This window comes from Coregonus lavaretus (assembly GCF_964263955.1).
Source record: "Coregonus lavaretus genome assembly, chromosome: 33".
NCBI lineage: Eukaryota > Metazoa > Chordata > Actinopteri > Salmoniformes > Salmonidae > Coregonus > Coregonus lavaretus.
This window is the reverse complement of record NC_140020.1, coordinates 17,682,312-17,709,492: the sequence shown is the minus strand read 5'-3', so window position 1 is coordinate 17,709,492 and position 27,181 is coordinate 17,682,312. Positions and strand designations below refer to the sequence as shown.

Genomic DNA, 27,181 nt, shown 5'->3' with positions numbered 1-27,181 from the left:
CTGCTGAGGAAAGGAGAGAAGATGATGGGGAGAGGAGATGAGATGATGGGGAGAGAAGTAGAGAAGATGGGGAGAGGAGATGAGATGATATGGAGAGGAGGTGATTAAGAGAGGAGAGGAGATGATTAAGAGAGGAGTGGAGATGAGATGATGGGGAGAGGAGATGAGATGATGGGGAGAGGAGATGAGATGATGGGGAGAGGAGATGAGATGATTGGGAGAGGAGTGGAGATGAGATGAGATAAATAAATAAATTGGTCATTTAGCAGACGCTCTTATCCAGAGCGACTTACAGGAGCAATTAGGGTTAAGTGCCTTGCTCAAGGGCACATCGACAGATTTTTCACCTAGTCGGCTCGGGGATTAGAACCAGCGACCTTTCGGTTACTGGTACCACGCTCTTAACCACTAAGCTACCTGCCGCCCCATGATGATGATGGGGAGAGGAGAGCTCTATCGCCTATCCTCAAATCTCATCAGAGAGAGGATGTCGCACATACAGTGGGGAAAAAAAGTATTTAGTCAGCCACCAATTGTGCAAGTTCTCCACTTAAAAAGATGAGAGAGGCCTGTAATTTTCATCATAGGTACACGTCAACTAAAATAATTCCTGAAAATCACATTGTAGGACTTTTAATGAATTTATTTGCAAATTATGGTGGAAAATAAGTATTTGGTCACCTACAAACAAGCAAGATTTCTGGCTCTCACAGACCTGTAACTTCTTCTTTAAGAGGCTCTTCTGTCCTCCACTCGTTACCTGTATTAATGGCACCTGTTTGAACTTGTTATCAGTATAAAAGACACCTGTTCACAACCTCAAACAGTCACACTCCAAACTCCACTATGGCCAAGACCAAAGAGCTGTCAAAGGACACCAGAAACAAAATTGTAGACCTGCACCAGGCTGGGAAGACTGAATCTGCAATGGGTAAGCAGCTTGGTTTGAAGAAATCAACTGTGGGAGCAATTGTTAGGAAATGGAAGACATACAAGACCACTGATAATCTCCCTCGATCTGGGGCTCCACGCAAGATCTCACCCCGTGGGGTCAAAATGATCACAAGAACGGTGAGCAAAAATCCCAGAACCACACGGGGGGACCTAGTGAATGACCTGCAGAGAGCTGGGACCAAAGTAACAAAGCCTACCATCAGTAACACACTACGCCGCCAGGGACTCAAATCCTGCAGTGCCAGACGTGTCCCCCTGCTTAAGCCAGTACATGTCCAGGCCCGTCTGAAGTTTGCTAGAGTGCATTTGGATGATCCAGAAGAGGATTGGGAGAATGTCATATGGTCAGATGAAACCAAAATATAACTTTTTGGTAAAAACTCAACTCGTCGTGTTTGGAGGACAAAGAATGCTGAGTTGCATCCAAAGAACATCATACCTACTGTGAAGCATGGGGGTGGAAACATCATGCTTTGGGGCTGTTTTTCTGCAAAGGGACCAGGACGACTGATCCGTGTAAAGGAAATAATTAATGGGGCCATGTATCGTGAGATTTTGAGTGAAAACCTCCTTCCATCAGCAAGGGCATTGAAGATGAAACGTGGCTGGGTCTTTCAGCATGACAATGATCCCAAACACACCGCCCGGGCAACGAAGGAGTGGCTTCGTAAGAAGCATTTCAAGGTCCTGGAGTGGCCTAGCCAGTCTCCAGATCTCAACCCCATAGAAAATCTTTGGAGGGAGTTGAAAGTCCATGTTGCCCAGCGACAGCCCCAAAACATCACTGCTCTAGAGGAGATCTGCATGGAGGAATGGGCCAAAATACCAGCAACAGTGTGTGAAAACCTTGTGAAGACTTACAGAAAACGTTTGACCTGTGTCATTGCCAACAAAGGGTATATAACAAAGTATTGAGAAACTTTTGTTATTGACCAAATACTTATTTTCCACCATAATTTGCAAATAAAGTCATAAAAAATCCTACAATGTGATTTTCTTGAATTTTTTTTTCTCATTTTGTCTGTCATAGTTGACGTGTACCTATGATGAAAATTACAGGCCTCTCTCATCTTTTTAAGTGGGAGAACTTGCACAATTGGTGGCTGACTAAATACTTTTTTTCCCCACTGTATGTGCCTGAACAAAAATTAATAATGATGAGCGGCATTGATGTCAGGAAGGGAGAGCAGTGGGTTGAGCTGCCTGGTACTCTCAGATCTGGTGGCCTGGATTCATGACTGAGGGCTTTTAATAGCCTCGATTAACCCCAACTTTCCTGGATCTCTTCAATTAATTCATACATCTTTTAGGACAAGTCCCAGAAACAATGGTATTCAAGTATACTGTACATTTGTGATGATGACAACGAGGAAGACAATTCTAAGGATCTTCGATGGAACTTGGAGAGTCTTGAGGCAGGTGGTGTAATGCATCATATATTATGTGAAAGATGAGTTTTGAATGTCATTTGAAGATTAAGTAACCAGACAATACAATCTTACAGTATATAAAGACAGTTTAAATGTGACTGATAAATAAGTAGTGCTGTATTAATGTAGAACAAGAAACTAGTGCTGAGCGATTAGTGCGTTTTGACATCGGTTCGGTTTCAGATTGATTATTAAGAAATAATCACGGTTTTCGATTTCATTTTCAATTATTTTTCTGAACTTTAAATGCACTATGCATTGTGTGGGTTGAATGCTGTAACACAGAATAAAACAATTAATAAAGGTCCCATGATGTTAGTGACTGCCCAATACTGCTTATCACTTATTACCATCATTTATTCACATTACTTTACTTTAATAAAATATTTCAGTTGTTTCTATATAAAATGTGTTTTATTTGATGACTTTATCATTTCATTCCAAGTCATCATCTCATCTCTATAGAGCTGCTGCCTATGCTGTCTGATAAAATCCCTATTTTAGTAGTTCTTCAAAGTAAATAAGGCATACTTTTATAACTGCTGAATACCAACTATCAACCAATTAGATAATGTATTTTCAGGGAGAGATACCTTGCAAAGCAACTACTCTCTATCCCTCTCAATCATGCATTCTTCTCTTTTCTCTCCCTCTCCGTGTCTGCCCCGCACTAACCTAAGGTAGCAGGCATAAAAGAAACACACAGACCGGATAAGTAGGCACGCAATGGATTATGGTTATTGTAGTTAATCACCATGTTTTCTTCGCTAAACTATGTAGAATATTGGCCTGTTGGAAACTACAACTCCCTACTACATCGCACTGTTCAGGCTTGATCTGATTTATTGCTAGAGAAACTGCGCAATATGTGCATTAAGCTCACAGAAAAAAAACGGAACGAAATTGAATATTAATAATTGAACCGTTGGTCAATTAGTTGTTTAAAAAACGCTCAGCACTACAAGAAACACACAAACAGTACAATAATCAATTATTCACTACTGAGAGGGTCCCTCTGTCCTTCAGTTACTAATCCACACTTAAGGATTGTCTCTCTCTTCTCCTTTGGAGGGACCCACCACAGAGAGTTTTGCTACAGCCCCCACTGCCTCCTCTTCTCCTCTGTGGCTAGTGTTGCTTTTTGGCCCAGGCTGCCTCACTACGCTCAATGTTCCCGCCCAGATAGTCCCTCTAAAGAGTCTTGTCTACATTACAGGAGATGGAACGGAACACCCGATCCGGAGGCTGACCTGTGGGGTTAGAGGTGTGTGTGTGTGTGTGTGTCCAGTGCCTGCCAGCTGTCTGTGGTAGAGACTGCAGAATCTGATACAGGCCTTCTGTGTTAGAGGAGATGGATGTTCTTTGACCACACCATGCTCCCTGCCCACCCACCTGCCCGTCCAACATCTAGACCACAGCTTCTTGAATGTGGCCACCTGCACTACTTGTTACTTACTGTTGTTGTTAAGAGCAGGTGAATTGCAAATGGCTTGAAGTTAGGGTCATGAGGACATCTCTCTCTCTCTCTCTCTCGCTTATTTTTTTTATGCCAGAAATAAATGGGATTCTGTTGTACACTGCCATTTCCTCCATCAGGACTGTATCTAGTGTTTATTTTGCTGGAGGCTTCCCACAAAGTGATATCAACATACATTGTGCTCCATTTAAGTGAACTAGAGGAGATCTTCTGAGATTTTAAGAGATTCTCAAGGCCAAGTGTTGAGAGGAGTGTGTCTGAGGTAAACTGTTGCTGTGGCTCTGCGCCGCTGCTTATGCCTCTGAGATAACACTCTCTTGAAACGAGTTAAAGAAAGCAGAAAGCTTTGAATAGATGTAGGCTTTAGCGAGAGATAGGAGAGGAGCGGCAGCACTGGGGATGAATCATGCTCGGCTGGCTGGGAAAAGCTTATTGAGAATCGCTCTCTGCCTCCCTCTGCCAGATGAACAGCACAGACCTGACAGTATCTGCGAGGTACATCTCAACCGTTCAGTTTTTTTCTGCCCGAAGCAAATGTGGTGTTGCGCCGCCGAGTCGGTACCGCCCACAGAATAACACTGGAGGGGGGATAGGGGAACAGGTACAAAAGGCCCTTCAGGTGCAGATATAAATACAGATAGGGGTCATGGGCATCAGGTGTCCATGTGTCAGCCTGACCCCCCACCACACTCCTGTTTCTCTCACCCTCATGTGAACCTTTAGAAGGCTTCAACAACAGAGGCTGTACATTTACATTTACATTTTAGTCATTTAGCAGACGCTCTTATCCAGAGCGACTTACAGTTAGTGAGTGCATACATTATTTTATTTTTTTTAATCATACTGGCCCCCCGTGGGAATCGAACCCACAACCCTGGCGTTGCAAACGCCATGCTCTACCAACTGAGCTACATCCCTGCCGGCCATTCCCTCCCCTACCCTGGACGACGCTGGGCCAATTGTGCACCGCCCCATGGGTCTCCCGGTCGCGGCCAGCTACGACAGAGCCTGGTGACTGCCCAGTGTGTACACACACAGACTGGTCAAGTGGTCCCCCAAACAGCAGTGATACAATATGAATGATTCCAGCACCATCTGCATGCTAATCTGAATAATGTCTCCAAAGACCCACTTCCCACTTCGTCCACCCGGGCATGCAGAGAAAAAGAAATACCCAGTGTTTGTCATTGGGCGCAAACATTTTATTAAAGCACTTTATATTAAAGCAACAGGAAAACTGTTGAATTCAATGGCTAATTTGATTTAAGACAAGTTGAAAATAAATATGAAATTACAGTTTGTATTTGTTTGCTGGTCTTTCCAGTGCTTATCTGTCTGGCACACAGCTCCCTTGATGTTTCTGTCACGCCCTGGCTCTAGGGACTCTTTTATGTTGAGCCAGGGTGTGTAGAGTCTATGTTTTGTGTTTCTATGTTCAGGATCTAGTTCATTGTGTTTCTATGTTGGCCGGGGTGGTTCTCAATCAGAGGCAACGAGAATCAGCTGTTGCTTGTTGTCTCTGATTGAGAACCATACCTAGGCAGCCGTTTGGGCATTTGTGTTTGTGGGATCTTGTTCCGTGTTGGTTTGTGTATGTACCCAAGGACTTCACGTATCGTTTTGTTGTTTTTGTTCGTGTGGTGAATATAAATAAAAGATGTTCGCATTCCACGCTGCGCATTGGTCCACTCCTTTCGACGAGCGTGACAGAAGATCCCACCAAAACTGGACCAAGCAGCGTGTGTCGGAGCAAACGCCGGGTAGGGAGCTGGAGAAGTTGGCGATGGCCCAGGTGGGCCAATAGTGGTCCTGGGAGGACATGTTTGAGGGCAGAGGACCATGGGCAAGGGTTAAAGCCCTGGCGAGAGAGGAGGTACGGCGCCAACAGTGTCGTCGTCGGACAGACGAGAGGCACCCCCAATACATTTTTAGGGGGGGGCACATGGCATGGGCGACGGGGCTGCTGGAGGCAGAAAAAGGGCGAGTTAGTGGACGAGGAGAGAAGGCCACCGGGTTACGGAAGCCATTGGTGAGTAGAGGGAAGGAAAGTGTAGAGGCACGGCGAGAGGTACTGAGGTGTGTTGCCAGTCCGGTCCGGCCCGTTCCTGATCCCCGTGTAAGGCCAGTGGTGTGTGTTCCCAGTGCGGTCCGGCCTGTTCCTGTCCCTCGCACCAAGCCTGTGATGCGCGTCGCCAGCCCGGTCCGGCCTGTTCCTGCCCCTCGCACCAAGCCTATGGTGCGCGTCGCCAGCCCGGTCCGGCCTGTTCCTGCCCCTCGCACCAAGCCTATGGTGCGCGTCGCCAGCCCGGACCGGCCTGTTCCTGCCCCTCGCACCAAGCCAATGGTGCGCGTCGCCAGCCCGGCCCGGCCTGTTCCTGCCCCTCGCACCAAGCCAATGGTGCGCGTCGCCAGCCCGGTCCGGCCTGTTCCTGCCCCTCGCACCAAGCCAATGGTGCGCGTCGCCAGCCCGGCCCGGCCTGTTCCTGCTCCCCGCACCAAGCCAATGGTGCGCGTCGCCAGCCCGGCCCGGCCTGTTCCTGCTCCCCGCACCAAGCCAATGGTGCGCGTCGCCAGCCCGGCCCGGCCTGTTCCTGCTCCCCGCACCAAGCCAATGGTGCGCGTCGCCAGCCCGGTCCGGCCCGTTCCTGCTGCCCGCACCAAGCCAATGGTGCGCGTCGTCAGCCCGGTCCGGCCCATTCCTCCTCCCTGCACCAAGCCTGTGGTGCGCATCGTCAGCCCGGTCCGGCCCGTTCCTGCTCCCCGCACCAAGCCAGGGGTGCGCGTCGTCAGCCCGGTCCGGCCCATTCCTGCTTCCCGCACCAAGCCTGGGGTGCGTGTCGTCAGTCCGGCACAGCCCGGTCAGCTGCTCCACACCGGAGCCTAAGCAATCCGCTCCACCGATGTCCAGTCCAGCTCCAGCCAGCGGGACCAGGCCAGGGGCACTACGGGGGGGTTATTAGAGGGTGGTGGTCACGCCCGGAGCCGGATCCGCCTCCGAGGAGGAATGCCCACCCGGCCCTCCCCTGTTCGGTTTATGTTTGGCGCGGTCGCAGTCCGCGCCTTTGGGGGGGGGGGGGGGGGGGTACTGTCACGCCCTGGCTCTAGGGACTCTTTTATGTTGAGCCAGGGTGTGTAGAGTCTATGTTTTGTGTTTCTATGTTCAGGATCTAGTTCATTGTGTTTCTATGTTGGCCGGGGTGGTTCTCAATCAGAGGCAACGAGAATCAGCTGTTGCTTGTTGTCTCTGATTGAGAACCATACTTAGGCAGCCGTTTGGGCATTTGTGTTTGTGGGATCTTGTTCCGTGTTGGTTTGTGTATGTACCCAAGGACTTCACGTATCGTTTTGTTGTTTTTGTTCGTGTGGTGAATATAAATAAATGATGTTCGCATTCCACGCTGCGCATTGGTCCACTCCTTTCGACGAGCGTGACAGTTTCTCTGTGAATCTCAGCACACCCAGCGCAGACTGCTGAGGAGAAAGCACATCAAACTCATGGCTTAATGACTCAAAACAGTAGTGTTGACGACAGCAGAAAACAACAACAATGGTAACTTTATCGTCATCCCCATCGCCTGTCTTTCAGCACAAACCAGACTTGTTATCTTATCACTCCGCTTGAGAGGGAGAGAGAGAGAGAGAGAGAGAGAGAGAGAGAGAGAATCGGAAATAAGAAATACAGACATTGTCATCCTACAAGAAACATGGTATAGAGGAGACGGACCCACTGGTTACAGAGAGCTGGTAGTCCCATCCACCAAACTACCAGGTGTGAAACAGGGAAGGGACTCAGGGGGTATGCTAATTTGGTATAGAGCAGACCTAACTCACTCTATTAAATTAATCAAAACAGGAACATTTTACATTTGGTTAGAAATTCAAAAGGAAATTATCTCAACAGAGAAAAATGTCCTCCTGTGTGCTACCTATATCCCCCCACTAGAATCCCCATACTTTAATGAAGACAGCTTCTCCACCCTGGAGGGGGAAATCAATCATTTCCAGACCCAGGGATATGTACTAGTCTGTGGCGACCTAAATGCCAGAACTAGACAAGAACCTGACACCCTCAGCACACAGGGGGACAAACACCTACCTGGAGGTGACAGCATTCCCTCCCCCATATGCCCCCCTAGGCACAACTACGACAACATAACCAACAAAAACAGGTCACAACTCCTGCAGCTCTGTCGCACACTGGGTATGTACATAGTCAATGGTATGCTTCGAGGGGACTCCTATGGTAGGTACACCTATAGCTCATCTCTTGGCAGTAGTACTGTAGACTACTTTATCACTGACCTCAACCCAGAGTCTCTCAGAGCGTTCACAGTCAGCCCACTGACACCCCTATCAGACCACAGCAAAATCACAGTCTACTTGAACAGAGCAATACTCAATCAAATCAAATCAAATCAAATTTTATTGGCCACATGCGCCGAATACAACAGATGCAGACATTACAGTGAAATGCTTACTTACAGCCCTTAACCAACAGTGCATTTATGTTTAATAAAAAAGTAGAATAAAACAAAAAAGTGTTGAGAAAAAAAGAGCAGAAGTAAAATAAAATAACAGTAGGGATTTTGCTGTGGTCTGATAGGGGTGTCAGTGGGCTGACTGTGAACGCTCTGAGAGACTCTGGGTTGAGGTCAGTGATAAAGTAGTCTACAGTACTACTGCCAAGAGATGAGCTATAGGTGTACCTACCATAGGAGTCCCCTCGAAGCATACCATTGACTATTTACATACCCAGTGTGCGACAGAGCTGCAGGAGTCGTGACCTGTTTTTGTTGGTTATATAGTTGAGGTAGTTGAAGTAATATGTACATGTGGGTACAGTTAAAGTGACTATGCATAAATAATTAACAGAGTAGCAACAGCGTAAAAAGATGGGGTGGGGGGTGGGGGGGGGGCAGTGCAAATAGTCCGGGTAGCCATGAGTAGCTGTTTAGGAGTCTTATGGCTTGGGGGTAGAAGCTGTTGAGAAGTATTTTGCCATACCAGGCGGTGATGCAACCAGTCAGGATGCTGGTTGCAATCATGAGGCATCAAAGCCAAAGGAACTGAATAATATTATTAAATGCTATAGATGGAAGGAAAGTAGTGTTGAAACCTACCAAAAAACAATTAGTCAACAACATATTCAATCCATTCTAGACAGCTTCCTGGACAAAACGTTCCACTGTAATAGTGAAGGTGTAAACATGGCAGTAGAAAACCTAAACAGTATATTTGACCTCTCAGCTTCCCTATCAAATCTAAAAATCTCTAACAGAAAACCGAAGAAAAGTAACAACAGTGATAAATGGTTTGATGAAGAATGCAAAAACCTAAGAAAGAAATTGAGAAACCTATCCAACCAAAAACATAGAGACCCAGAAAACCTGAGCCTACGCCTTCACTATGGTGAATCACTAAAACAATACAGAAATACACCACGGAAAAAGAAGGAACAGCATGTCAGAAATCAGCTCAACTTCTGGTTTAATTGGAAAACACTAAACCAACAACAACACGAAGAGCTATCTATCCAAAACGGAGATGTATGGGTAAACCACTTCTCCAATCTTTTTGGCCCTATAACAGAGAACAAACAGCAAAAAAATGTACATGATCAAATGCAAATCTTAGAATCAACTATTAAAGACTACCAGAACCCACTGGATTCTCCAATTACTTTGCATGAACTACAGGACAAAATACAAACCCTCCAACCCAAAAAGGCCTGTGGTGTTGATGGTATCCTCAATGAAATGATAAAATATACAGACCACAAATTTCAATTAGCTATACTTAAACTCTTTAATATCATCCTTAGCTCTGGCATCTTCCCCAATATTTGGAACCAAGGACTGATCACCCCAATCCACAAAAGTGGAGAAAAATTTGACCCCAATAACTACCGTGGGATATGCGTCAACAGCAACCTTGGGAAAATCCTCTGCATTATCATTAACAGCAGACTAGTTCATTTCTTCAGTGAAAACAATGTACTGAGCAAATGTCAAATTGGCTTTTTACCAAATTACCGTACGACAGATGACGTATTCACCCTGCACACCCTAATTGACAAACAAACGAATCAAAACAAAGGCAAAGTCTTCTCATGCTTTGTTGATTTCAAAAAATATTTTGACTCAATTTGACATGAGGGTCTGCTATACAAATTGATGGAAAGTGGGGTTGGGGGAAAAACATACGACATTATAAAATCCATGTACACAAACAACAAGTGTGCGGTTAAAATTGGCAAAAAACACACATTTCTTTCCACAGGGCCGTGGGGTGAGACAGGGATGCAGTTTAAGCCCCACCCTCTTCAACATATATATCAACGAATTGGCGCGGGCACTAGAACAGTCTGCAGCACCTGGCCTCACCCTACTAGAATCTGAAGTCAAATGTCTACTGTTTGCTGATGATCTGGTGCTTCTCTTACCAACCAAGGAGGGCCTACAGCAGCACCTAGATCTTCTGCACAGATTCTGTCAGACCTGGGCCCTGACAGTAAATCTCAGTAAGACAAAAATAATGGTATTCCAAAAAAGGTCCAGTTGCCAAGACCACAAATACAAATTCCATCTAGACACCGTTGCCCTAGAGCACACAAAAAACTATACATACCTCGGCCTAAACATCAGCGCCACAGGTAACTTCCACAAAGCTGTGAACGATCTGAGAGACAAGGCAAGAAGGGCCTTCTATGCCATCAAAAGGAACATAACATTTGACATACCAATTAGGATCTGGCTAAAAATACTTGAATCAGTTATAGAACCCATTGCCCTTTATGGTTGTGAGGTCTGGGGTCCGCTCACCAACCAAGAATTCACAAAATGGGACAAACACCAAATTGAGACTCTGCATGCAGAATTCTGCAAAAACATCCTCCGTGTACAATGTAAAACACCAAATAATACATGCAGAATTAGGCCAATACCCGTTAATTATCAAAATCCAGAAAAGAGCCGTTAAATTCTATAACCACTTAAAAGGAAGCGATTCCCAAACCTTCCATAACAAAGCCATCACCTACAGAGAGATGAACTTGGAGAAGAGTCCCCTAAGTAAGCTGGTCCTGGGGCTCTGTTCACAAACACAAACAGACCCCACACAGCCCCAGGACAACAACAACAACAACACAATTAGACCCAACCAAATCATGAGAAAACAAAAAGAGAATTACTTGACACATTGGAAAGAACAAACAAAAAAACTGAGCAAACTAGAATGTTATTTGGCCCTAAACAGAGAGTACACAGTGGCAGAATACCTGACCACTGTGACTGACCCAAACTTAAGGAATGCTTTGACTATGTACAGACTCAGTGAGCATAGCCTTGCTATTGAGAAAGGCCGCCGTAGGCAGACCTGGCTCTCAAGAGAAGACAGGCTATGTGCACACTGCCCACAAAATGAGGTGGAAACTGAGCTGCACTTCCTAACCTCCTGCCAAATGTATGACCATATTAGAGACACATATTTCCCTCAGATTACAGCGATCCACAAAGAATTCGAAAACAAACCCAATTTTGACAAACTCCCTTATCTACTGGGTGAAAAACCACAGTGTGCCATCACAGCTGCAATATTTGTGACCTGTTGCCACAAGAAAAGGGCAACCAGTGAAGAACAAACACCATTGTAAATACAACCCATATTTATGTTTATTTATTTTCCCATTTGTACTTTAACTCTTTGCACATTGTTACACTGTATATATACATAATATAACATTTGAAATGTCTTTATTCTTTTGAAACTTCTGAGTGTAATGTTTACTGTTAATATTTATTGTTTATTTCACTTTTGTTTACTATCTACTTCACTTGCTTTGGCAATGTTAACATATGTTTCCCATGCCAATAAAGCCCTTAAATTGAAATTGAATTGAATTGAATTGAGAGAGAGAGAGAGAGAACTGTGTTGGTGTCATTTCAACAGAAGTGGTGATGTTCTCCACATTCACCACAGATGGATTAGCATCTTCTGTGTCCGAGTAAACACACACTTACCCTCTCTTCAGCCATATTGCAGGACTTGTTGTGGAGGCTGGTATGATTTTGGCAATGCTGGACCAGGCCACTGCTGGTTGAGGATTATGTTTTTGTCTTTTCTCAAAAGAATGTCTTCTGCACAAAGAGCTAAATAGTAATTGCTTATTTTGTTTTTAAATGTCCACCTTTGAATATATTTTATGAAAAAACTCATGGATACTTAGCTACAAAAACAAGATTATACAATTCGTAATGTTAGTAATTGATCATTTTAATGAGGGAAAGGCCAGTGTGTCCATTACAGTTATTATTCCTCAGTGTATCACGTGTCACCTTTAATGGGGTAGTGTGTGTCTGTGTGTGTGTGTGTGAGTTTGCCTGTGTGTTCTCTGCTGTTAGTCTACATCCTCTCTTCTAAGACATTTGCTCCTACCCCAGCCATGACCAGCCATCCACCTCAGTGTGAGCTACTCCCACACCTCGCCTGGTCAGATGTAGCTGTGGTGTGAGATGCTGTTTTAATAATGAGATCTTCTGCTCATCTATAATTTATAGAACTGCACCTCCTCAGGTTTCTGTCCTGGCATGGCAGTCATTATCATTCTCATCACATATTCACAGGACTGTCCTTCCTCACACAACAGCAAGCTTTTGTCTAGTTACCCTTAGCAACACTTCTCTCAATTATGAAGCGGTTTTGAACGGTTTACAGGAGGTACAGAACAATGTCTGTCGATCTGTCCTTGGCTTTGTTATCCATCTTTGACTCTGGAATTTCATTCAGAGACAGGTAAGATGGAGACGAGACACTTTGTTATACAGTGTGTGAAGCCGTCCAAAAGAAACACAAAGTCAATGGCTGCACGACCATGGCTTTGAAGCCAACATTAACTGTTTTGAGTTGTTTTCAGTGGACCTGCTGGCTGATGTGTCCTGAATAGTTTTTTGTGTGTCTCTCTCTCAGATGCACCACGTTGCATTATGACCCAGATCTGCCCTCCACCTCCATCGTCATCACTTTCCACAACGAGGCCCGCTCCACTCTGCTACGGACCATCAGGAGGTAAGAGATCCCTCTGCCCTGTTACCAGTGGTGATTCTAGCATGTAAATCTTGGTGGGGCAAACAGAAACAAAAAAATTGGGATGAATGCCAGCAAAGCCACTACACAACACAACACTAAACAATACATTAATTGCACTATAACGGTGACAAGCGTTGCCCACAAACTGTTAGGGCCTTCATAAAGCTGTCCCAACAGCAGAGCTTTCTTTTCAGCACCATGGAGTGAATCCTTACCACCGCTACACCTGGCTATCAGCGGAGCCTTGTCTGGCAGCGAAACAGTTCATTCAGCCTCATTTACTGCCTTTTTTAAAAACATAGCTGATATGTGACCGACCGCCTTGATTCGGTCTTATGTAGCAAAATTTGAAATTGTGTTTTTTACATTGGATAAAAGCAGAGACACAGAGCTACAAAATGGTATATCATACACTGCATTTGAGGGAACAATGGAAAAGTAATTCTGCTTTGAAAGTTGATAAACTTGTACTCTTATTTTTGAGAAAATGGCCTTTGAATGTTTTGGTACCTACTGAAGAGCTCTTCTTTGCCTACACCCATTTAGCATCGTTCACACCCTCTTAAGCTTTAGCTCCACCCATCTCGTTTCGCTCTCGGAGCGTTCAGAGCGCACACTTGACGCTCTGGCCGATGAGTAGGGTTGATCCGAGCGTTCTGACCTCACAACGGCAGTTAAGCACCCAAGCTAACTGGCTAACATTGGCTAGCTTGCTAGCTACTTCCAGACATAAATGAGAGAACAACCCACTGACCATTTTACTTGCCCTAGCAGAGCTGGTTAGGCTGTTTTCATGTTATCCAGAGCATTGGTGACTGTAACTGTGCTGCTGGCAACAATTGAATTACTTTTTTTGCTGATGTTTACTGACACTGACCATATTCAACGGGTGTTGTGCGTTCGTAAATTCATCAGTTATTCTGCGCTCTGGCATACTCAGACTGAATTTACGAACGTAGCCGAAATGGTTAGTTGCATAGTGGAGTCTTTTGTTTAGACATGTAGCTAGCTAGCTAGGTAAACAATTAACCATAATCCCAACTCATGACGTTACTAACCTGCATGAATCTGCAGGTAGCTAACCAACCAGGTTCAATGTTAGCAAGCAAATGGCTCTGAGATACGAATAATAAGATCATACACGTAACGTTAGCTAGCGAGCCAGCCAGCTAACATTAGCTAGCTAGCTAACAGTACACTTTAACTTGAAATGAAACCACTTTCTGTCAAAATTAGAAACGTGTAATATCTGAAAATGTAGCTAGCTAGACTCTCTTACCCGTATACAACATGGATGGACACGTCTCCCTGTCATGGATGCAATGGTTACCCTTATATTGAAGATGGAATCCGGAGACAGGTGTTTTCTCCATCTCTTTAGCTATCATACTCTAATTCCACTGATTTCAAAACTCGATCCTCCAGAAAGTGTAGAGTAATACTTATGCAGCTCCACTACACGATACATTTAAAAAAAAGCTGCGTTAGACAGGATTACCTACACATACTGACCAGCTCAAATAGACAGAAGCGTGCTATATGGCAGACCAATCCGAACACCTCTCTCGGCATGTCCAGCCCACTCATTATCTCAGCCAATCATGGCTAGTGGGAAGGTTGCTGTCTTTTTCTGTGCCTTAACCAACTAGGCTCGTAATTTAACAATTGTATTCGTATTTACAGATGGCATACAAGGTTGTTATTAAGGCACATGAAAGTTCACATGTTCCAGAAGGCATTTCTGCCAGAAAACACATTTTTATAAAAAAAAAAATCAAGTTTACCTTCAAATGGCTCTCCTGTGAAGTAGCGACCCGCAACATACGCCTAGTTTCCTGAAACAAGTCACATATGGCTGACTTGCTTAAACAAATGTTGTTTCTACTGACAATTGAGATGTACAAACTATGGCATAAGGGAACGATGAGCGGATAAGAGGTGTTCTGACAAAGAGGGTTCTGACAAACAGAGTAAAACTCACGGACGACTAGTAAAGCTCAAACCAAGTTTATTCACCCACTGGGCCAAACAGCTGAAAAAGACAAAGACATGTTCCCACCAGCACAAGTATTTATACCCTCCTTTAGGCAGAGTCTCCTCCTTGCACCTCTAAACACTACATCTTTGTTGCTAGGCAGGAAGTTAAGTGATGTGTATAATAAAACTGTTCCTTCTCCCTTCATCTAACCTGACCTGACCTCGGCCCACATTCCTCACTAATCCACAGCCACCCTTATCAATGACCACAACCAAGTGATTGCCTTTTCCCTCACTCAGTAACTTTCCAAACCCCTCATTCTTATCCACCCTCCATTGACCCCACCATATACACTACCAGTCAAAAGTTTGGACACACCTACTCATTCAAGGGTTTTAATTTATTTTTACTATTTTCTACATTGTAGAATAATAGTGAAGACATCAAAACTATGAAATAACACATATGGAATCATGTAGTAAACAAAAAAGTGTTAAACAAATCAAAGTGTATTTTATATTTGAGAATCTTTAAATAGCCACACTTTGCCTTGATGACAGCGTTACACACTCTTGGCATTCTCTCAATCAGCTTCACCTGGAATGCTTTTCCAACAGTCTTGAAGGAGTTCCCACATATGCTGAGCACTTGTTGGCTGCTTTTCCTTCACTCTGCGGTCCGACTCATCCCAAACCATCTCAATTGGGTTGAGGTCGGGGGATTGTGGAGGCCAGGTCATCTGATGCAGCACTCCATCACTCTCCTTCTTGGTAATTAATAATATAATATGCCATTTAGCAGACGCTTTTATCCAAAGCGACTTACAGTCATGCGTGCATACATTTTTTGTGTATGGGTGGTCCCGGGGATCGAACCCACTACCTTGGCGTTACAAGCGCCGTGCTCTACCAGCTGAGCTACAGAGGTAAAATAGCCCTTACACAGCCTGGAGGCGTGTTGGGTCATTGTCCTGTTGAAAAACAAATGATAGTCCCACTAAGCCCAAACCAGATGAGAGGGCGTATCGCTGTAGAATGCTGTGATAGCCATGCTGGTTAAGTGTGCCTTGAATTCTAAATAAATCACAGACAGTGTCACCAGCAAAGCACCCCCACAACATCACACCTCCTCCTCCATGCTTTATGGTGGGAAATACACATGCAGAGATCATCCGTTCACCCACACCGCGTCTCACAATGACACAGCGGTTGGAACCAAAAATCTCAAATTTAGACTCCAGACCAAAGGACACATTTCCACCGGTCTAATGTCCATTGCTCGTGTTTCTTGGCCCAAGCAGGTCTCTTCTTCTTATTGGTGTCCTTTAGTAGTGGTTTCTTTGCAGCAATTCGACCATGAAGGCCTGATTCACAGTCCCCTCTGAACAGTTGATGTTGAGATGTGTCTGTTACTTGAACTCTGTGAAGCATTTATTTGAGCTGTAATTTCTGAGGCTGGTAACTCTAATGAACTTATCCTCTGCAGCAGAGTTAACTCTGGGTCTTCCATTCCTGTCACGGTCCTCATGAGAGCCAGTTTCATCATGGCGCTTGATGGTTTTTGCGACTGCACTTGAAGAAACTTTCAAAGTTCTTGAAATGTTCCGTATTGACTGACCTTTATGTCTGAAAGTAATGATGGACTGTCGTTTCTCTTTGCTTATTTGAGCTGTTCTTGACATAATATGGACTTGGTATTTTACCAAATAGGGCTATCTTCTGTATACCCCCCCTACCTTGTCACAACACAACTGATTGGCTCAAACGCATTAAGAAGGAAAGAAATTCCACAAATTATCTTTTAAGAAGGCACAGCTGTTAATCGAAATGCATTCCAGGTGACTACCTCATGAAGCTTGTTGAGAGAATGCCAAGAGTGTGCAAAGCTGTCATCAAGGCAAAGGGTGGCTATTTGAAGAATCTCAAATATAAAATATTTTGATTTGTTTAACACTTTTTGGGTTACTACATGATTCCATATGTGTTATTTCATAGTTTTGATGTCTTCACTATTATTCTACAATAAATAAAGAAAAACCCTGGCATGAGTAGGTGTATCCAAACCTTTGACTAGTACTGTGCATTCCTCATACATGTAATCATTAACTTCTAGTATGGTAAGTATTTCAAGCTACACTCCAACAGAGGCAATCCGTAATTTCCATTAAGACATTAATAAGCGAGCTAGGACGGACGTAGTCAATGTAACTATTTGTTCAGCACTTTTGAAATGTACAGCGACAGAATTCAGAACATGGGCCGTTCTTACAGTATTATCCCTGTACACCAAGTCAGAACCAGAGGATAAATAAAGGGGACATATAAGCAGACAAAGAAAGCTCTTACAATATTCAATGATTACATTTCTCTAAAACAGGCTATAGGCTACATGTGCACCACCAAGTCAGAACAGTAGACTAAGTTATGAGAAAATGGACCAAATTATTAGGGTGAGGCACATGGGCTACTAACAGCTTACTACACAACATACACTTAGTATTACTTTCTTTGCTACAGTATACATATCTCCCTGGCTGTAACGTCGACACAGGGAGTCAGGAAGCAGGTGCAGTTAGTGAGTTTAATACATTTAGCAGACGCTCTTATCCAGAGCGACTTACAAATTGGTGCATTCACCTTATAGCCAGTGGGATAACTACTTTACAATATGTATTTTTCTTTTTTTTCTTTCTTTGATGTGGGGTAAGGGGGGTGGGGGGGGGGGGTTAGAAGGATTACTTTATCCTATCCCAGGTATTCCTTAAAGAGGTGGGGTTTCAAGTGTCTCTGGAAGGTGGTGTGTGACTCCGCTGTCCTGGCGTCGTGAGGGAGCTTGTTCCACCATTGGGGTGCCAGAGCAGCGAACAGTTTTGACTGGGCTGAGCGCGAACTGTGCTTCCGCAGAGGTAGGGGGGCCAGCAGGCCAGAGGTGGATGAACACAATGCCCTCGTTTGGGTGTAGGGACTGATCAGAGCCTGAAGGTACGGAGTTGCCGTTCCCCTCACAGCTCCGTAGGCAAGCACCATGGTCTTGTAGCAGATGCAAGCCTCAACTGGAAGCCAGTGAAGTGTGCGGAGGAGCGGGGTGACGTGAGAGAACTTGGGAAGGTTGAACACCAGACGGGCTGCGGCATTCTTGATGAGTTGTAGGGGTTTAATGGCACAGGCAGGGAGGCCAGCCAACAGTGAGTTGCAGTAATCCAGACGGGAAATGACAAGTGCCTGGATTAGGACCTGTGCCGCTTCCTGTGTAAGGCAGGGTCGTACTCTCCGAATGTTGTAGAGCATGAACCTACAGGATCGGGTCACCGCCTTGATGTTAGCGGAGAACGACAGGGGGTTGTCCAGGGTCACGCCAAGGCTCTTTGCACTCTGGGAGGAGGACACAACAGAGTTGTCAACCGTGTTGGCAAGATCATGGAACGGACAGTCCTTCCCCGGGAGGAAGAGCAGCTCCGTCTTGCCGAGGTTCAGCTTGAGGTGGTGATCCGTCATCCATACTGATATGTCTGCCAGACATGCAGAGATGCGATTCGCCACCTGGTTATCAGAAGGGGGAAAGGAGAAGATTAGTTGTGTGTCGTCTGCGTAGCAATGATAGGAGAGGCCATGTGAGGATATGACAGAGCCAAGTGACTTGGTGTATAGCGAGAATAGGAGAGGGCCTAGAACTGAGCCCTGGGGGACACCAGTGGTGAGAGCACGTGGTGCGGAGACAGATTCTCGCCACGCCACTTGGTAGGAGCGACCGGTCAGGTAGGACGCAATCCAAGAGTGAGCCGCGCCGGAGATGCCCAACTTGGAGAGGGTGGAGAGGAGGATCTGATGGTTCACAGTATCAAAGGCAGCAGACAGGTCTAGAAGGACAAGAGCAGAGGTGAGAGAGTTAGCTTTAGCAGTGCGGAGAGCCTCCGTGACACAGAGAAGAGCAGTCTCAGTTGAATGACCAGTCTTGAAACCTGACTGGTTTGGATCAAGAAGGTCATTCTGAGAGAGATAGCAAGAGAGTTGGCTAAAGATGGCACGCTCAAGATTTTTGGAGAGAAAAGAAAGGGATACTGGTCTGTAGTTGTTGACATCAGAGGGATCGAGTGTTGGTTTTTTGAGAAGGGGTGCAACTCTCGCTCTCTTGAAGACGGAAGGGACATAGCCAGCGGTCAAGGATGAGTTGATGAGCGAGGTGAGGTAAGGGAGAAGGTCACCGGAGATGGTCTGGAGAAGAGAGGAGGGGATAGGGTCAAGCGGGCAGGTTGTTGGTCGGCCGGCCGTCACAAGTCGCAAGATTGCATCTGGAGAGAGAGGGGAGAAAGAAGTCAAAGCATAGGGTATGGCAGTGTGAGCAGGACCAGCAGTGTCATTTGACTTAACAAACGAGGATCGGATATCGTCAACCTTCTTTTCAAAATGGTTGACGAAGTCATCCACAGAGAGGGAGGGGGGGGGGGGGGGAAGAGGAGGATTCAGCAGGGAGGAGAAGGTGGCAAAGAGCTTCCTAGGGTTAGAGGCAGATGCTTAGAATTTAGAGTGGTAGAAAGTGGCTTTAGCAGCAGAAACAGATGAAGAAAATGTAGAGAGGAGGGAGTGAAAAGATGCCAGGTCCGCAGGGAGTCTAGTTTTCCTCCATTTCCGCTCGGCTGCCCGGAGCCCTGTTCTGTGAGCTCGCAATGAGTCGTCAAGCCACGGAGCAGGAGGGGAGGACCGAGCCGGCCGGGAGGATAGGGGACATAGAGAGTCAAAGGATGCAGAAAGGGAGGAGAGGAGGGTTGAGGAGGCAGAATCAGGAGATTGGAGGGAGAAGGATTGAGCAGAGGGAAGAGATGATAGGATGGAAGAGGAGAGAGTAGCGGGAGAGAGAGAGTGAAGGATGCGACGGCGCATTACCATCTGAGTAGGGGCAGAGTGAGTAGTGTTGGAGGAGAGCGAGAGAGAAAAGGATACAAAGTAGTGGTCAGAGAAATGGAGGGGAGTTGCAGTGAGATTAGTAGAAAAACAGCATCTAGTAAAGATGAGGTCAAGCGTATTGCCTGCCTTGTGAGTAGGGGGGGACGGTGAGAGGGTGAGGTCAAAAGAGGAGAGGAGGTGAAAGAAGGAGGCAGAGAGAAATGAGTCAAAGGTAGACGTAGGGAGGTTGAAGTCACCCAGAACTGTGAGGGGTGAGCCATCCTCAGGAAAGGAACTTATCAAGGCGTCAAGCTCATTGATGAACTCTCCAAGGGAACCTGGAGGGCGATAAATGACAAGGATGTTAAGCTTGAATGGGCTAGTGACTGTGACAGCATGGAATTCAAATGAGGAGATAGACAGATGGGTCAGGGGAAAAAGAGAGAATGTCCACTTGGGAGAGATGAGGATTCCTGTGCCACCACCCCGCTGACCAGATGCTCTCGGGGTATGCAAGAACACATGGTCAGATGAGGAGAGAGCAGTAGGAGTAGCAGTGTTTTCAGTGGTAATCCATGTTTCCGTCAGCGCCAAGAAGTCGAGGGACTGGAGGGTAGCATAGGCTGAGATGAACTCTGCCTTGTTGGCCGCAGAACGGCAGTTCCAGAGGCTGCCGGAGACCTGGAACTCCACGTGGGTCGTGCGTGCAGGGACCTCCAGGTTAGAGAGGCAGCAGCCACGCGGTGTGAGGCGTTTGTATAGCCTGTGCGGAGAGGAGAGAACAGGGATTGACAGAGGCATAGTTGACAGGCTACAGAAAATGGCTACAATAATGCAAAGGAGATCGGAATGAAATTAACTAAACATCTGGGAAAGCGAGAGAGCGGGGCCTCCCTCACTTACGTTTCACTGAAACACCCAAATATAACTTTCCCAACTTCCACCTCAGAAACTATAATTGTTGTAAACTACAGCGGTTCAATGTTTTCTAGGAATAGACTAACTTAGTTTATTCAGCTAGCTAACTTGGTACAGTATTCTTCCGTGAAAACCGTCCAGGGCACCTAGTCATATGATGCCACAGTCAACTAGCATGCTGGACTCCAACAACACGGTTTAGCACCAATACTCGGCCACAACAAACCACCAGTGTGTCAACACGCCAAGCAGATCATACGTGTCCGTGTCTAACGTTGTGGGTTAGTCCCGACAGCTTGAGCGAGTCCGTCGTCAATTTATTCAGCCAGTTATTTAGCTAGAATAGTTAGCATACTAGCTAGCCATTGCTTTCTGCCAACGAAGAAACCCGTCCTCCCACGGCACGAACACACAGAGAGAGCCAAGCTAACGTTAACTAGTCACCCATGTCCCGAATTCCCTTGAACGACTCTGGCTACCAGTATGTCAAAACAAAACACAAATGTAGGTTATAACTTACCCCTAGCAGCTACTGTTAGCTAGCCAAGTGCAAAGCTAGCCACTGAATTGACTCAGCCAGTTCGCGTCTGTTCGCTAGGTCGTTCCAGCTATTGTTTAGTAGCTATCCAGGTAGCAACAAGCTAGCTACATTTCGAGCACAGTAGCTACTTACTACCTAACGTTAACGCTTCAGACAATGAGGTTAGAAAAACAGCTGAATGGTAGGCATTATTGTATGTAATTATTGTAGGCAGCTAGCTGGCGTAATTACAGGTACTCTCAGGCGTGAAACAACTATCCACAGTTGCTAATAGTTACCAGTAGCTACCCGCTAGCTAGTCCAGGTAGTGGGTTAGCTAGCTTCGTGCTTCACCGGGCTCAGCCGAATACAATACTTACCTACAATAATTACATACAACAACCCACGATAACTACCTACAATCTAAATACATAGTTTAAGCTTTACTCGACAAAGCTTAAACTATGTATATAAGCCATATAAGCCAAGCTTACCTCCCGCCAGAGAGAGACACAACCTCACCCGATGACGTTTACAACTATTAATACTAATAAACGTAGAATGATACAAAACAAGAAAAACTTCTGACAAGGAAACATAACCAATACTGCCTGAAGAGTGATGCTAGGAAGTGCTAGATAAAGGAGGAGTAATCAGGGTAGTAATGGAGTCCAGGTGTGCCTCATGATGGGGCGCAGGTGTGCATAATGACGGTTGCCAGGTGTACGTAATGATGGGTTGCCAGGTCCGGTGGTTAGTAGACTGGCGACGTTGCGCACCGGAGAGGGGGAGCGGGTGAGACGGGACACTGGCATATTACATCATTTATGCAGCAGCATACAATGTATTTTTGGACTCACCTTGTTGTGCTGTGCTCACTTGAACAGGAAGGTGGCTCGGCGGTCCTTCTTGTGGGCTCTAGAAAGAGGCCCGAGTTCCCAACTTTGGATTCCGAGTTGGATGAGTTGGACGAGTTGTTATTTTCAGTATTTTCCCAGTCTGAGCGAGTTCCCAGTTGTCTTGAAATCACTGAAGTCTGAGATTTCCCAGTTCCGAGTTTCCAGTTGTTCTGAACGCGACAGAAGTCATGCTGGATTGACAGCATGGCCAATGTATTCAAACTTTACCAATTGGATATCACGAAATTGGGGAGAAAAACGGGGTAAAAAATCAAATAAAGGGCATCCCGAGTGGCGCAGCAGTCTAAGGCACTGCATCGCAGTGCTAAAGGCGTCACTACAGACCCAGGTTCGATCCCAGGCTGTGTCGCAGCCGGCCGTGACTAGGAGACCCATGAGGCAGCACACAAATGACCCAGCGTCATCAGGGTTAGGGGAGGGTTTTGCCGCCAGGGATGTCCTTGTCCCATCGCGATCTAGCGACTCCTAGTGGTGGGCCGGGCACATGCATGCTGACTTCGGTCGCCAGCTGTACGGTGTTTACTCTGACACATTGGTGCGACTGGCTTCCAGGTGTCAAGCAGCAGTGCGGCTTGGCAGGGTTGTGTTTCGGAGGACGCATGGCTCTCGACCTTCACCTCTCCCGAGTCCGTACGGGAGTTGCAGCGATGGGACAAGACTGTAACTACCAATTGGATTCGGCGGATCGGATATCACGAAAATGGGGAGAAAAGGGGGCAAAATGTGCAAACAAAATACATTTAAAAAAGCTCAACATTCACATGCAACGCCATGAGCCACAAGTTACGATCTTGTCTCATCGCTGCAACTCCCCTACGGACTCGGCGAAGGTCAAGAGCCAAGCCGCACTGCTTCTTGACACACTGCTCGCTTAACCCGGAAGCCAGGCGCATCAATGTGTCGAAGGAAACTCCTTCTGCAGGCGCCCGGCCTGCCACAAGGAGTAGCTAAAGCACAATGAGACAAGGAATTATTAATGAGACAAGGAAATCCCGGCCGGCCAAACCCTCCCCTAACCCGGACGATGCTGGGCCATTTGTGTGCACCGTCCCATGGGTCTCCCAGTCACGGCCGGCTGTGACACAGCCTGGGATCGAACCCGAGGTTGCAGTGGCGCCTCAGCACTCATTGTTGAATTTGCCATTTTAAACTTGTTGTGTAATGTTTATGTCCAATGGCCGATGAGCACCAATACGTTTTATCTATAATTTCTCTTCATATGACAAGGATTGAAAAGGGTTTGCCAGTAGATTGTCAACTTGATTCATGATGATGACTGCTTGCCTAGCTTGCTGGCTAAGAGTTTGAAAGTATGATGTTGACATGATCAGTCCAATCAAAGCTACGGTAGATATAACGTGATTTGACGTCATTTTATCTGTGGCCAATGACCTTGAGCCTTCTTGGATGGGCACTTCTAATGTAAGTCTATGGCAGAACCCCTACACTCCAACTTGTTGCAATTACTCGCTTCTCCTGCAAAAAAAATACTAAAGAAAGCAAAAAAGAGACCATGTTTGTATGCGGCTTTATTAACTCAATGATTGTTTATTTATTTTACATTGTTTGCAAACTGATATGTGACACGTATTAATGCCAGGATAACATGCAAAACAGGCACACAAAAAATTATAGGTTCTGCCCCACCTGCCCTGAATGACGCGTCGCCACTGTCTGTTACTGACCCTGGACTAGGTCACTGTCCGTTTGCTCTCAGACCTGTGCCTGACTCATATGGACTCTTCATTTAACCCTGACACCCAAGTGCCAAACCCCTCTATTGACTTCCCAGCCTGACCCTTGACCTTTTCCATAGCTGCCTCACCGCCGCCTCACCTGTCCCTGGGTGTCAGCAGCTTGCCTCGGCAGCGTTCCTTAGCACAACGCAGGCCTCCCTTCCCCTGCCAACGTCTCCTGGAGCCGGTTCAGCTCATTACAGCTGAGTAGTCAGCAGAGACCTGGGCTGTCTCTTAATGATCACACAGAGAGGACTCCTGAGTCCTGACCACCACTCCACCGGGGGAAAAACTGTCCCGTTTATGACAATCCCTCCCAGTAGGTATCAGCCCGCCCGTCCCTGTGGTTTTTGGACGACTTGTCTGTTTGCAACTTTTTCACAATTACTCGCTTCTCCTGCAATAAAGTGTGTAATTGTGCCTGTAGCCACACTGTAGACTCAGGAAATAATGGTGTCTAGCTCCATGCTCCGTCCCTAACAATAGCAATGGAAGAACATCAATGGAAGTTTGCTTTCCTGATAATGAATTCATCTACAAAAGACAAAGTCTCTCTCTCTACCCGTGTGCCTTCCTCATTACAGTACATCTTTGTCCAGGGTAGTGTACTGTAGCACTCTGAGTCACATATCACCGCTGTTAAATACCTCCTGAGGTGGTACAGTACCAATACCCTCCCCGTGGCCCTCAGGGGCCTCAGCAGGTGGGGTTTATATTAGCACGGTGTTTCATGGCTGCCAGCATGTTTGTGTCATCATGGCGGCCTTCATTCTGCCTGCCTGTAATTACACAGACTCAGCCTCACTCAGCCCTCCGCCACACGCCGTCGCCGCCGGTGATGTAGCTAATAGGAAAAACAACAACAACCCTAATCTCCTGAGGTTTCTGTGCATTAATCAGGTTGTCTGTGTGTTCTGGCACCTTCCTGTGAACTGAGGCTGGCTGGGGTTCATGGGCTGGTTAGACCCAGTTATACCCCCTGACACACAGCCCACCAAGGGCTCCTCAGCCTCCCCCCCCTCTCTCTCCCTCTCTCTCTGACCTCAGCTTGCACCAGAACCAAACATTGATACAGAGCGGGTTTAAAAGCAGGCCATGGGCCTCTCTCTTTGATTTGTGTTAGTGCTGACAGGCTATTACCACAGTCCAGCCCTCAGAACTCTCTGAGATGGAGGGGGAATAGGCTGGAAACCCTCCTAAGAGCTTGCTCTCCCAGACAGAGCTGGGAGCGATAGTTCAGGAGAGGAGATGAGGAGAGGGGAAGGGGAGGATAATGATATGGATGTGAGAACAGGGTAGGTTACTGGAGGAGAGGTAGAGGGAATGAATACAGAGGAGGAGAGGGGAAAGTAGAGGAGAAGAAATAAGGGGAACAATATGAAAGAGGAATAGGAAGGAAGGGTCTGTGTTTTCATAGCCCCAGCAGGTAGAGAAAACTAAAGAACAGAGGAAAGTCACTGGCCACATATTGCACTGGGATGCTATATTCTAGTCATGTTTGGAGAGCGGGGCACTCTCAGTTCCGAACAGTACTAGAGGAGAAGTAGGTGATCATAACTTGTGTAAATGTCTCACACCTTCAGTACACACTCATGACGGTCAGCACTAAACAAATCACATAAATGAGAAAATAGTGTAGATTAGGCTATTTTTCAAATGTCACCTATTCCTGCATGTGCCACAATGGATCTCATTGATGCTGTGTTTGGTCGTAATGTATTCCTCCTACTCATCGTTTTTTACCCCTAAATGAAAAGCATTTTGGAATGCATCAGGAGAAACAGAAGTGCATTAGGCAGTCAAAGGGCATCTCTCCTGTGTTTGGGTGGTGAGTGTGGGCTTCAAAGTCCCTGTGCTCAAAGTGCAGAGCCGCCCCATAAACACTGCAGGAATCAATATAATGACATTCTAAGAGCGCAATGTACATTAAACACATTTCCGCTGCTCTGCTAACCCAGGCCTTTTGATTGTGGGTAGTAATTCCACATTGTTTGTGTACCCTTAATTCTGAAAGGAACGATTACTCAACCTTGTTTTGGAATGACGCCAATTCATCTCGTTTGTATGCTATTAGAAATTGTTAATTGCACAATATTTGTCAGTTTTGGGCTGTTTAAAAAATCTTTAGAAATAGAAGTCTGTCAATATTTCATTTCGCAGTCATCTGGCAATCAATAATATATTTTATACAGTATTTCAAGTACAGTACTATCTACATTCACAAACTTTCAAGGACACACTTTGTCTGTTTTCTCAGTGGGTTTGATGTTATTGCAACCGTCAGTGTTTCATAGTGAATGCCAAATTCTACATCAGTGTTGGGCAACGTACTTCACATGGTTTCAAGACAACTTTCACTTAAATATCTTCATATGAAACAGACTGATTATAATAAAAAGAGGGGTAAATACAGTCTAGAAGAAAGTCTACAGCAATCATTAGTAATGCTGCTGTTCTAGATTTAACCCACAGGGCAATAGTCCTCCACATCCCCTGATTAGGCTGCACTTAGTGGCTGAATCAGGACTCTCTGTCTTACTGTAAAGCTTTACCTGTTGCCACCAGGAACGGATTTCTGTCAGGGGCCTTAATAAAGGCATGAGGATCCAGGGGCAGTGGAGGGTGGATGGAGTGGGATAGAGGAGGAGGACGAGGAGGGGGGAATGGAGTGATGAATGGGTCCAGCATGCACAGCGACAATGGAAGAACAGACCTACGAGCCTGACAGCGCTTCAATTACTCACCCAGACAGGGGAGGGAGGGAGGGAGGGAGGGAGGGAGAGAGGGAGAGAGGGAGAGAGGGAGAGAGGGAGAGAGGGAGAGACGCTGCAAATCCACCCGAGCCTGTGTCGTCCCCTGCCATACTTTCACCACCTATCATCGAAGCACACCTGACCAATAGTGGGATGGGATGATTATTCTGATTGGCTGTCTGGGTAGACATGTTCTGCTCTCCACTGGTGTGTGTAATCTCTCCAGGAACTTGACCAGGCTGAAAGGAGAGATAGAGGAAAGAGGTTTAGCTTTAGATGGGTGGGGGGGTGTGGTGTGAATCAGAGATGGGGAAGATAGAGAGAGAGCGAATGTGAGGGCCTGTTAGGGAGGAGGAGAGGGGTAGATGTGCCTTGATTCAGACTGGGATTAAAGGTGAAGTAATCTGAGGGAGGTGGTGTACCACTCTCTCCACCTCTCCTCGCCTCATCACCTGCTGTTCAGCCATGTGCCCCAGGAGCGGAGAGAATCTTAGAGGGAGATTTATGTGTGGTTCTTATAGTGAGAGATTC

General features: G+C 46.1%; 1 protein-coding gene across 1 annotated transcript in view; it reads left to right on the top strand.

Annotated features, from left to right (window-relative positions):
* Positions 1–27,181, top strand: part of galnt14 (UDP-N-acetyl-alpha-D-galactosamine:polypeptide N-acetylgalactosaminyltransferase 14 (GalNAc-T14)) — a 116,926-nt gene that overhangs the window by 51,647 nt on the left and 38,098 nt on the right. The window contains exon 3 of the mRNA XM_084151303.1: positions 12,826–12,924. Coding sequence (XP_084007429.1) covers positions 12,826–12,924 — 99 coding nt within the window. The remainder of the gene's footprint in view (positions 1–12,825; positions 12,925–27,181) is intronic.